The 14029-nt window shown below is 35.1% G+C and overlaps 1 protein-coding gene across 1 annotated transcript; it reads right to left on the bottom strand.

The window, feature by feature from the left end:
• Positions 1–538: 538 nt before the first annotated feature.
• On the bottom strand, positions 539–970 carry LOC141718654 (uncharacterized). The gene has a single exon (XM_074521031.1). The coding sequence runs from the start codon at positions 968–970 to the stop codon at positions 539–541; it is 432 nt and encodes a 143-aa protein (XP_074377132.1).
• Positions 971–14029: the final 13059 nt, after the last annotated feature.

Below are 14029 nucleotides of genomic sequence, written 5' to 3'. Positions count from 1 at the left end.
ATCCAAATATGTTCACATATTTTGGAATTCAATCTTAAGGAGAGAGATGCATTCACCAAATAACAGAACAACATGATTAAATTAGCAGCAACATAAATAATCACTAATGTCAATACAAAACACAAAAAGATGTTATAGACAAGGAACAATTTTTCAACAATGAAGCATATCACAATTAAGCACACAAAATAATCTCACCTCTTGAATAAAAGCCACAACTCTTCCCTATCAAAAGATCCTACTAAAAATATAATTCGCCATCATCGATTGCCAAGATCAACGTATACCCCACTCAAAACAATGCTTAAACATCCAATATATTTAAATATTTAACCAACAAACATCGCCATTGCAAAACAAGATTGCATATAAAAACATTGTAAATGAGAAATTCTATAAATATTTCAGCTTATAATTCAATAAATATATCAATTCAATACTAAAACATCAGCAACCACAACACTTATTACAAGAAATTCACAAATCACAACTCACTCAGACCAAACATCAAACACTTGGAGTGCAACCCAAAACTCCCTTAAAAACCAACACCCGAGCTTTTCGGATACCCATCATACTCCAACTTAACATTCAAAGTAGCACAAACAGCTCTAAACTTCAACCTCAGACCCTCCAAAACATCAGTAGCTAACTCGTTCTCAGGATCATTAAAGGGGTACTTATTCACCAACTCGTCCATTTGTTTGATGCTTTTTTGAACCCTAGAAGAGAAACATAAAGGGTCAATTTTAAATGCTGAGGTCCATATATCTATACAGCCTCTGTAAAAGCCTAGTTCTTGGCCGGTTTCGAAGCCGGATTTGAGACCCACGTAACGAGCCTCGTCTTTTCCGGTGAGTAAGCCGTCGGAGAAGCCCTCATCGTAGCCGGAGTTGAAATGGGTGTCTTCAAGATTGAGTGCAGCATCGAAGATGTCGTGTATGGAACTTGTTTGATGTGAAGAAGCCATGGAAGAAAGAAGCCTATGATGTACTCCGGAAAAACAAACAAGCGTGTATTAAAAATCCTAGGTTGTACCGATAACACAGTTTTTTTTAATATTATATAATGTTTTTAAAAAAAATATTTTGAATTTAATTTTTAATTTTGTTCATTTAAAATTTTAAATTATATGATTTCGTGATAATTATATTAGTAGATGTATATGTTTAAAAAAATGTAGAACATTTAAATTTATTTAAAGTGATAGTTTTGATAGGGAGAAATATTATTATAACGAAATTATTATTTTATTGAGAGAAAAAATATAATGTCTCTATTATGTTGTTACCTTAAAAAATATTATTTTAGCATGATGATTACTTAATCGATTAACTATAACTCTATAAAAAATATTTGAAAAAGACAATGATTGAACAATATACTTTTACTGATAATTTTATGTGTATTTTTTTTAAAAAATAATATTTATATTTTAATTAAAATTTGATTTTTTAATTCACATCAATAGAAACGAATTTTACTTAGTCTAATATAAATTTGATTTATCTCGGATTAGTGATTTATATTATTTTATTTTAGCCTGATGCTCAATATACCGATCAAATCAAACTAATTATTTTTAGTTTAATTTTAATTTTTTAAGTCGATCAATAAGATAATTTTTTTTATACTGAATAATTAGTATATATGATTTTATTTTTGTTGGTCGAATTGTATTTTTATTTTTAGTTTTGTGTTAGTCTGAATCAATTGTATGATGTATTTTTTATCCAGGATAAATAATATTTATTATTTTGTTTATCCAAGTTCATTAGCATAATTTTTTTACGAGGATTAATAGTATTGTTATTTTATTTTAGCCCAAGTCACATAATATATCAACTAAATCTTAATAATTATATTTAGTTTGTTTAAATTTAATTTAGCCTGAAGTAACAAATTAAAATAATATAGAACTCGATATAAATTAAATATAAATTGGTAGAAAAAGTTGAATTTGATATAAATTATAATGGTATAAATTTTGTTATAAAATAGAATTGAAATTGGTAAATCAATAGAGAAAGTTGACTTTAATATCAATTAGAATTAGAATTGATCAACCCAATAATTAGAATTAAAATAATTAAGTAAGGGTAATTAAGTAATTTCAGCAAGTACCGACCGGTCAACTACCAAACTTTTAATGTTTCGTCTATTATAATTTAGTATAGACTAGCACAGTTAATATTTTAAAAAATAAATTTTATTTATTCAATTATATAATGGCTTTAATATATTTATGTAATGAATATAAATTTATAATAAAAATAATAAAAATATTAAAAAGAAACTGTGATCATAGTTTAGTACGATAAATTTTGATAGTTTAGCATAATTTAGCGGGATAAGGACAGTGTATCTATTGGTTAAGCAATTTCATATTAGTAGTTTATCATAAGTATAACATTATTTATTTTTATTTTGATAAATAAAATAGGGGATAACCGTTGAAATAATTATACCCTATTCCATTTATTATAACTTAGTATAGACTAGTACTTTTTGTTTTGATTTTCTTTCTATAGGTATTAATACCAATATCTTATAATTTTACTAAAAAGAATTTAACGATTAATTTTGATTATATACTTAAATTTAAGTTTAGAAAAGTTATTAAATTTTGAAATTAATATTATAAAACTGAAAAATCGAAAATGAAATTAATAGTATTATTTGAAAATTCAAAATTTATTATTTTATATTTGGTATAATGAAAATTTAATTTTAAAATTATTTGAAAAATAGTATCACGTACCTGAGAATGAACTCAGTTAACTCCCCTGAGGTTATAACATTTTTACATCTAAATACATAAGGGTAAATTTATAATTTCATGATAATTTATTATTTTTTATAAAAATGTCATTAAATTTGTATGAATGGAATTTATAAAGGAGTTGACTGAGTTCATCGTTGGGCATGAAATATTATGATTAATTATTTTGCTACATTTCTAATTTTACCCATACCCGATTCAATAAAATTATGAAAATAGGTGCATCATAATGAATGCCAAAGTTGAATGATAGGGGTGCAAACTGAATTTGTTAAAGTTCTCACATAAATTTATTTTTGAAACAAAATATAAGGGTGCAAAGTGCATTTATCTCTTAAATTTAATAGAAACAACTCCATTTGATTGTAATTTATAATTTAATTATTATTATTATTATTATTTTATAATTATCTACGAGAACTCCGTTATAGCCAAAATTCAGTATTGGATCATTCCGGGTCAATTGGAATCAAATTGAGGTAAAAGGATGAAAGAATGGGTTTTAGGCCGCAAGGAATGAGGGGTGGACGTGCCCTAGATGGAAGACGCACCCTTATTGGATGAAATACATGATATGGGCTGTTTGGTAGTAAGCTCGCGATGCAAGAGGAAGCGGGTGCATCCATAGAGTGAGGACGCGTCCTGAACTGTAGGACGCGCCCTAGTAGGATGAAATATAGAGGGTGATTTATTTACATATTAAGGTCACAATACAGGGGAGAATGTACGCATCCCACAAGGTGAGGATGCGCCCGGGGCTTGGAAGATGCATGTTTTTGGATTTATTTAGAAGGATGGGCTTGTCCTTATCTAGGATAAGGCAAACAAGAGCAAACTCAGGATAGGGCAAGTATGGAGGGAGCAATGGAGGATTGTTTTCACTAACATATTTGTTGCAGGTAATTTTTGAAGAATTCCCTCCTTGAGTCGGTCAAGGAGGGGGATGTCCGTGAAAAGCTTGAAGGCCCCTAGGGGTGTATGACTGATGATTGAAGGTCTCCTCCTGTATTCAACGGGAGTCCTCGTTGGAGATGTGGGGTTAACATTGGTTTATACTTTGGGAGCTCTGTTCTTGTATTCAACGAGTGTCCTCGTTGGAGAACTGTGGAGTCATCCTGCACTTTGCACCCAGGGATCACCTGTCCTGCTATGTGGTGGGTTATCCTCATTCGGCGACATGGACGTGTCCGATATTTGAGGTGAACCGTTACTATACTTGCGTTCGTAAATCAAGGGTGCGTTCGTAAATCAAGAAAGATAGCTGTAGCGGAGTGTTATCCCTATAGAGGGAGATGCACTATATGTGAAGTCCTACGATTACGAACGAATCTTGGGCCTTCGTGGTTGGGCCTCACAGTTGGACATTCCTAAAACTAGCGGAAAATGGATTCTGGAAGAACTTCTATCGGGCCTAAGAATAGGAAATCTATGCCCATTAGATTTCTTGTTCCCCAAGAACTACGTCAGGCTTATTCCCTATATAAAGGGTATGTACATTGAGAGGGGTAAGAAATTGAGAGTTGATAAGATGCCACACATAATCCTAATCAATCTCAACCACCAATTAACACACAAATACCTTACACCGCTTGATTTTTCGAAGAAGAATCACCGTCATTGATCTTGATTCTGGTGAGAAACCTCAAACTTTGTTGTTACCAGATTCCCCCGTCAAAAGACACCTTGTGTTATAAATTGGTAAAAAAAAGTCTCTTACCGATATTTTAAATGTACATAGATATACAACAACTTCAATCGATGAATTTCACTCAATGATGGCACATTGTTGGTGGGGTTCGAATGCAAATAAACGAAAAATGAACCAGGAGAGTTGGGAGATGTTATGTCAGCCAAAAAGTATAGGAGGTTTAGGCTTTCGTGAATAGGCTGTTTCTAAAGATGCTCTTTTGAGAAAGCATATATATAGGCTAATACACTATGATAATTCTCTAGTAGCCGGATTTCTTAAGGCTAAATATTATCCGCACTCGTCGATTTTAGAAGTTCCATTGGGACCTTGTTCAAGGCTTCAATCAACACATGGCGTAGTATCTGGAGTTGAAAAGCGTTGATAAAGGAGGTGGAGAATGGAAAATGGTAGGAAAATTAATTTATGATCTAACCAGTGGTTGTTAGATGAACATTGACGCTTCCCAACTAGAGGTTCAAATTTTGAACATTGAGCTAGTATCAGATTTAATAGATGAAAAAAATACGTGCTGAAATGAAGAAATGGTATCTCAGTTATTCAATTACCGAAATAAAAATTTGGCTCTGACTATCCCCATTAGTGATGATCTCCTGGAGGATAAAATGATTTGGGCTTGGTCTAAAGACGAGAATTACAAGGTGAACTCTACATATTTTCATGGAAAATCTTTTAATTTGGAGAGCCTGTGTGACGCCCTCCAAACCCGGGGTCTAGATTTGGGGGTCACTTGCCACTAAATTATAACAAAATAATCACAGCGGAATAATATAATAAATACGACCCCTTTACCTGCACTGGATCGATCACAGGTTATAGTATGGAACAGGCATTACTACAAATCAAGTGTTATTACAAACCATAAGTCTAATTAGTTTTACAGATTATTCAAATTTTATTACAAACCTCTAGACTATCCAAATGTCCCAAAACAGTCTACCTGGAATACACACCACTATTTACAAACACTCGACTTCTGACCAAACCTGGATCTCAAGCTTGCTCTGGCTTAGCTGAAAGATTAGATTGATAAACAAGTATGAGCGAAAGAAATGCTCAGCAAGCAATATAAAATGTACTTGTAATGATAAACCACATTCCATTAATAACTGAACAAAAGAATAAAAGCAGTAATATTTGATCATTAATAAAAGCTTCACAAACAATCAACAATAAACGATAACTCTTAGATTGGAATCTAACTCCGACGGACGTACTATCACATGCTGATCAGCCCGTGTGATAGCACAAGGTCATGATTCATAGAAACATGTCCCCAAAATACGAGTACTCAATTAAAAAGGCAATATACCTGCCTGTGGCAAAATGGTGTCATAGTATTTCATACAACACATAGAAATAGCCCTCCGCTGGACCGTCCGTCCCGGTCACTTACGCATTCATCCAATCCATAAAACATTTTGATCAAAGGAGCCGAATCAAAGGACATCCTTAACCATATAACTCCCCATTTCTCATGGTCCAGAGTTATCTCATCAATCGATGGCGAAATAACTAGAATAATTAGCTATTCGCTAATCTCAATTCAATGTTCCACTGTATAGAGTGATTTATAGCGAAATATATAAAACGTTTAACTATTCTGAACTTAGAATAGTATGGAAATCGAAGGAATAAAGTTCAGAGTCAATATCAATTGAATGATAAATGAAGATAGAGGTACTTGCATAATATAATTCAAAATAAACGTCACTTGAACAATAAGTGAAGTTAGGGGTACTTGCCTGGTATGCTCAATAACCTCTTACTTTAACTCTGCTTCTAACTGATGGCTACTATCTTCGTCTAACACTTGATCGCACTCCTTGCTACTTGATTCTATAAACAAAAGGACTATCTTAATTGACATAACTAAACTCAATCGACGTAACTATACGTCTTGACATCTACCCGATCGTTTATAATTAGCATGGCATTTTAAAACTGTAACAGATAGCATGTATATCACGTATCACATAATCATGGTATTCGTATAGCACGTACTCACATATTTCATATAATACATAAGTCAGATCATTAAGAGATACGTCTCAGTGCGTTCAGAATGAAAATCAATTCAATTTTAACATTTATCGATCAAATACCGACTCAAACTGATACAAATCAAATGACATTGCAATACAAAAGAAATTAGGTCTCAAAAGTATTTTTATTGGAAGCGCAATATTTTTCTGAGTCTGTACGCGTTCGTTTCGTATTAAACGGACGAACGGTTTAATTATTATGAATAAAATAAGAAATAAATAGATTTAAATCAATTAATAATAATATTAATTGATTTTTAAATACCAAAATATAATTTTTAAAACCTAAAAATAATTTTTTTTTTTAGGAATTATTTGAATTAATTATTAATAATTTTCATTTATTTAACTATTTATAAATAAAATTAATTGATTAATTGATTTTTAATCAATTAATTAAATTCATAAATAATTAACTAAAATGAATTATAAATAATTAAATCAAATTGTATTTTTGAAAATAATTAAAGAAAATAATTTTAGGAATTTAAAATAATTAAGAAAATAATTTTTTAGAATTAAAAATAATAAGTAAATGATTTTTAAATATAAAATAAATGATTTTTTTGAAATAAGAAAGTAATTTCAAAATAAATTTTAAAAAAAAATAAAGGCAGAAACAGATTTTAAGATTTTGAATTTGGAAAAAAAAGATCAAGGGACTAGGGTTAGGGTTTCGTCCGGGTCGGGTAATGGGTCAAAACCGGGTTGGGGAAGAACACCAAGAACCCTACCGGTTGTTTCCCCAGATTCCGGCGAGGCTTGAATCCGGCGAAACTCCGGTAGTGCTCCGGTGGCCCTTTCGATGCCCAGAATCCAGTTAAACTCAGCATAACTTTAACACATATATGTTCCTAGCAATTTAACAACATGACTGCAATTATCAGCCGCCCGAATCGACGATTCAATCGTCGATTCCGACGATCTACAGCCGCTGCCGGCGACAAGTACAGCCAGACTTCGACCTGCACCATTTCTCAACCAAACTCAAGGATATATGGCTTAAATTAAAGCTACAACTCCCTGGAATCTAATTATCTAACTCAAATCAATCACAAATCAGTCACAAATCCTGAAAAATCGAATACAAAAACCCAAGAACACAAGAACTCGGTCAATATTATTCCGAACCATAACGTGATTAAAACTTGTCCAAAATAACTCTAATATTCATATCAAAGCTAACTGTAATAACATAAACCATCACAAGTTCGTAAAACTCAAGAATCAAACTCGGATGTCCAGAACAAAAATTGAATTTTTGGTTCGATTACCGGTTGTTGAATCTGATAATACGAGGATGAAGCTGATGATCCAAGCTTCGTTTTGGATACTCACACTTCAAAATCCGAAATCAAAATCACTATCAATCAAAGGGATTGATTCTCCAAGATATGAACACCCCCAAGAATAATTTCTTGGTTTTTCTTTTATTTTCTGAATTTTTAATGAAATAAATCAATAAAATAATTCCTAATCAGCTATTTATATATGTACATAAATTAATACCCCAAAATAAATTAAGAGTGTTTTTATCCCCTAAATTACAATAATTAAGCCCCAAAATAATAATTACGGGGAATAATTTTAAAAACGATAAAATACAAAATTAATGCCAAAATTCTCCAAAAATTGCGAATAATTCAAAAATACAAAGATACGGGGTATTTGAAATACGTATAATTTTATAAAAATAAAAACATCGATTTTGTGGGGTTTGTCGTCCCGGTGGGGTCCCGGTCCGTTGATTTTTTTGAAAAACGGAAACGATCCCTAAATTCCTAGAAAATCCCAAAAACACGTAAAATACATTGAAACAAGCGTAAAACGAAATAAAACGAGTATCTTAATAAAGACGCCAATAAATACGCGTCCCGATTGCAGATAAGTTCATATAATTGCAATTTAAATATATTTTTAATCAATCGAAAAAAAAAAATTTCTGGCCCGCACAGAAACACACATAACAATTATAACATCTCATATCATAGCAACAATTACTTTAAATTTATAAAACACACAATATTTATTTATTTAACATATAATATTCACATAATTTTCCCGGATATTACATCCTTCCCCCCTTAACAGGATTCTGTCCTCAGAATCAGCCTAGAAAAATAAATGAGGATACTTGGTTCGCATTTCGCTTTCCAACTCCCAGGTCGACTCTTCAACCTTGGGATTCCTCCACAAGACTCGCACTAAAGATACAGATTTATTCCTAAGCACTCTTTCTTTCTTATCTAAAATCTGCACTGGTTGCTCTACAAAAGACAAATCTGGCTGGATCTCTATTGGCTCGTATTCTATCACATGATTCGAATCAGGCAAATAACGCTTCAACATTGATACGTGGAACACGTTGTGAATATGCTGCATGTGAGGTGGTAACGCTAATTCGTAAGCAACCTTTCCCACACGCTTCAAAATCTCAAAAGGGCCAACATAACGCGGACTCAGCTTTCCTTTCTTTCCAAATCTTGATAAACCTTTCCAAGGAGAAACTTTTAATAACACTGCCTCTCCAACTTCAAATTCCATATCTTTTCTGGTAGGATCAGCATATTTGCGTTGACGATCTTGAGCTTCTGTTAATCTTTTCCGAATGAGTTCTATTTTCTCCTTCGTCTGTTGGATCAATTCTGGACCCAAAATCTTTCTTTCACCAACTTCTTCCCAACATATTGGAGATCTGCATCTTCTCCCGTACAAAGCTTCGTAAGGCGGCATTCCAATACTGGCATGATAACTGTTATTGTAGGAGAATTCAACTAATGGCAAATGCTCGTCCCAACTCCCTTCAAAATCTAGTGTACATACCCTTAGCATATCTTCAATAGTCTGAATCGTTCTTTCACTTTGACCGTCTGTCTGCGGATGATACGCGGTACTCATGTTCAGCTTCGTTCCGAGACAATCTTGAAAACTCCTCCAAAATCTTGAATTAAATCGAGGATCTCTGTCTGAAACTATGGATACTGGAACTCCGTGTCTTGTCACAATTTCTTTAAGATATAACCGTACCAATTTATCCATTGAGAATCTCTCGTTGATAGGAAGAAAATGCGCCGACTTCGTCAATCTGTCGATAATAACCCAAATAGCATCATGATTCGCCCTGGTCCTCGGTAATCCAATTACGAAATCCATCGCTATATGCTCCCATTTCCATTCTGGAATGTCCAATGGCTGTATCAGTCCACTGGGCCTTTGATGTTCTGCTTTGACTCGCTGGCAAGTGTAACATTTACTTACCCATTCTGCAATTTCCTTCTTCATGCTTGGCCACCAAAAGTTTTCTCTTAAGTCTCTATACATCTTCGTACTCCCGGGATGAATTGAATATCTAGAGTTGTGAGTGTCTCGAAGAATTTCATCTTTCAGCTCGGCTACATTGGGTATCCATATTCTGGAAGAAAATCTTAATATCCCTTTATCATCCTTTTGACTTCCTATCTCTTCTCCTGTCAAACTGTCTTGTTCATGGCTCATAACTTTCTCCTGACATCTTTTAATCTTCTCTAATAATTCTGGTTGAAAAGACATTACACACAACACCTCTGTAGACATACTTGGAATACTAACCTCTATTTCCAGCTTCTCAAATTCCCTGATTAATTCCTCGGATGAAGTTATCATGTTCAATCTTTCTTTTCTGCTCAGCGCGTCGGCCACCACATTTGCTTTTCCTGGATGATAGTTAATAGTACAGTCGTAATCCTTGATTAGTTCTAGCCATCTCCTCTGCCTCATGTTCAATTCCTTCTGGGTAAAGATATACTTCAAACTCTTGTGGTCCGTGTAGATCTCGCACTTTTCCCCATAAAGATAATGCCTCCAAATCTTCAATGCAAATACTATAGCTGCCAATTCCAGATCATGCGTTGGATACTTCTCTTCGTGTGGTTTCAATTGTCTTGAAGCGTAGGCTATCACCTTGTCATGCTGCATCAAAACACATCCCAGTCCTTTGTACGATGCGTCACTATAAATTACAAAATTTCCTTGATCATCTGGCAAGACTAGCACTGGAGAAGATACTAATCTATTCTTTAATTCCTGGAAACTTTCTTCGCACTTCTCATCCCATTCAAATTTCTGGTTCTTCCTGGTGAGCTTTGTCAATGGCGTAGCTATCTTCGCAAAATCTTGCACGAATCTTCTATAGTAACCTGCCAATCCCATGAAACTTCTTATTTCCGTTGGTGTTTTTGGCCTCTCCCAGTTGATTATGGCTTCAATCTTTGCTGGATCCACTTCCACTCCTTTATTGCTAATCACGTGCCCAAGAAATCGTACTTCTTTTAACCAAAATTCACACTTGGAAAACTTTGCGTATAACTTCTCCTGTCGCAGTATCTCCAGAACTATCCTCAAATGTTCTACATGCTCCTCTTCTGTTTTGGAATAGATCAAGATGTCGTCTATAAATACGATCACGAATTTATCCAAATACTTTTTAAATACTCGATTCATCAGATCCATGAAAGCTGCTGGTGCGTTAGTTAATCCAAATGCCATTACTAGAAACTCATAATGTCCATATCTGGTTCTAAATGCGGTCTTCGGAATGTCTTCAGGCTTGATCTTTAGTTGATGATATCCGGATCTTAAATCAATCTTAGAAAACCATACAGCGCCTCTCAATTGGTCAAACAAATCATCGATCCTTGGTAACGGATACTTGTTCTTAATGGTTAGCTTATTCAGTTCTCGATAGTCGATACACAACCGCATACTCCCGTCCTTCTTCTTGACAAACAGTACTGGTGCGCCCCATGGGGATACACTGGGTCTTATAACTCTTTTTTCCAAAAGATCTTGCAGCTGAGATGCCAATTCTTTCATTTCCACTGGTGCCATCCGGTACGGGGCTTTAGAAACTGGTTCTGTTCCGGGTGCTAGATCAATTGCAAACTCAATTTCTCTGTCGGGAGGTAATCCTGGTAGATCGTCTGGAAAGACATCTGAAAATTCGTTGACAATTGGAATCGCTTCTAGTGTTGGAACTTCTTTACTGGTGTCTATCACATGGGCCAAATATGCTTCGCAATTCTGACGCAATAACTTCTTCACTTGAGCGATCGTTAAGAACTTCTTCTCTTGCTTATTTCCTCGGAATATCACCTTCTTCTTATTATCCAAGGTCTGAAGTCTCACTTTCCTATTCTTACAATCAATCTGGGCGTTATTTTCTGACAACCAATCCATTCCTAAAATAACATCAAATTCTCCCAACTTAAAAGGTATCAAGTTGGCATAGAAATAATGTCCTCCTATCTCAACATCGCACCTCGGGCACACTCGGTCGACTAAAACTTGATTCTTATTAGCTAGCTCTATCATTAATGCTTGTTCTAACAATTTAACTTCACAATGCAGTTTATCGACAAAACTTTGAGAAATAAATGACCTTGTAGCTCCAGAGTCAAATAGAACTTTAGCATCTACGGAGTTGACTGGAAGCGTACCTGCCACCACGTCTGAACTCTGAACAGCATCCTTCATAGTCATGTTAAATGTCCTGGCTTTTGGTTGGTCCTTTGCTGGTGGTCCTTCAATTCTTGGCACATTCTGAGATGGAACACCTGTAAGCCTTGGGGTGTTGCTCGTCGTACCCTGAGTTGGGCAATTCCTGGAAATATGCCCTGGCTTTCCACACTTATAACATCCAGTTCCCACATTCTGACCTTGAGTCGGATTCTGACACACATTAGCAAAGTGTCCCTTCCTACCGCACTTGAAACACGTCACATTAGCATTACAATTCCCAAAGTGCTTCCTACCACAAAACTGACAATCTGGTATTGGTGGACGATTGGGCCTCTGCTGATTTGAATTCTGAAAACGGTTGCCTTGTCCTCCATTTCCTGATTGTGGTCTTCTGAATCCCATATTCCTATTACCCTGAAACTCTGGCCTTCTGTTGAAACGGCCCTGAAAATTACTTGACTGCTGACCTCCCTCTGAGGTTTCCATTTTCCTTTTCTTCCCATCTTTTCCTTTCTGAGACATATCACTCCTACTCTCAATCACCATTGCCTTCTGAACCACTGCCACATATGAAGTTAACTCAAACATGGCCACTCTGTTCTGAATCCAAAATTTCAATCCCTGTTCAAACCTTCTGGCTTTCTTTTCATCCGTATCAACCTGGTCTGGCACGAACCTTGCTAACTCAGTAAACTTAGCCTCGTACTCAGCCACGGTAAGATCACCCTGGGTCAGATTCAAGAACTTAATCTCCATTTGATTCTTCATATACCTCGGGAAATACTTCTCCAGGAACAACTCCGTGAATCTCTCCCAAGTTATAAACTCACCTCCTTCCAATGCTCGCGCGGATTCCCACCAATAGTTCGCCTCGCCCTTCAAAAAGTAGCTTGCAAACTTGGTCTTCTGCTCAGTTCCTGCTCCGACTAATTCAAAAGCCTTTTCCATTTCCTTAAGCCATGCATTGGCTTCCACAGGATCAGCACTTCCCTTGAACTCAGGTGGCTTCACTGCTTGAAACTGCTTAAAAGTCACTGCAGATGGTGCTACTGCTTGCTGCTGCTGTTGCTGTTGCTGTTGTTGTTGCTGCTGCGTAAGATGTAACATCTGCTGCTGCATCAGTCCCAACATCTGGATAATCGCTGGATCTGTACGGCTCTCGGTACGATCCTCTCCTAAATTATTTCTTCTCTTTGGTGCCATTATTCTGGTAAGAAACAAGCAATATATATAATAATCTGTCAAGCATTGTGTGAAATATGTAGCAATTCCTTAGCATATTAAAGTTCGCAAACACTATCTCTTCTCAAAATATCATAAACTTGCTACCATATTAACACAAGCGACATGATTATCACATAATCCTGCTTATTATCTCGAGAATAATAACATAAAGAAAATTTACTCCGAATTATCCAAACTTTTTAAATCCTTGCTCGAAATCTTAACTAAACCAACAAAATAGCAGGGCAATGACACAAGGCCTAAGGCTAAACGCAAAACAGGAAACCTATACAACTTAACTATAACCCAGCCCAATATCCTAAATTTAATCCTATAAAAGCTAAACTACACGCGCCTATCTTATGTGATCTTCCTATGACTCATCTATGACAATCCTACGCCTGTTTCAGTGACCATAACCTGTAGCTCTGATACCAACCTGTGACGCCCTCCAAACCCGGGGTCTAGATTTGGGGGTCACTTGCCACTAAATTATAACAAAATAATCACAGCGGAATAATATAATAAATACGACCCCTTTACCTGCACTGGATCGATCACAGGTTATAGTATGGAACAGGCATTACTACAAATCAAGTGTTATTACAAACCATAAGTCTAATTAGTTTTACAGATTATTCAAATTTTATTACAAACCTCTAGACTATCCAAATGTCCCAAAACAGTCTACCTGGAATACACACCACTATTTACAAACACTCGACTTCTGACCAAACCTGGATCTCAAGCTTGCTCTGGCTTAGCTGAAAGATT

This window comes from Apium graveolens, chromosome 4, assembly GCF_009905375.1.
Source record: "Apium graveolens cultivar Ventura chromosome 4, ASM990537v1, whole genome shotgun sequence".
In the NCBI taxonomy this organism is placed as follows: domain Eukaryota; kingdom Viridiplantae; phylum Streptophyta; class Magnoliopsida; order Apiales; family Apiaceae; genus Apium; species Apium graveolens.
The sequence above is the reverse complement of the archived record's forward strand: the minus strand, read 5'-3'. Positions and strand labels throughout refer to the sequence as shown.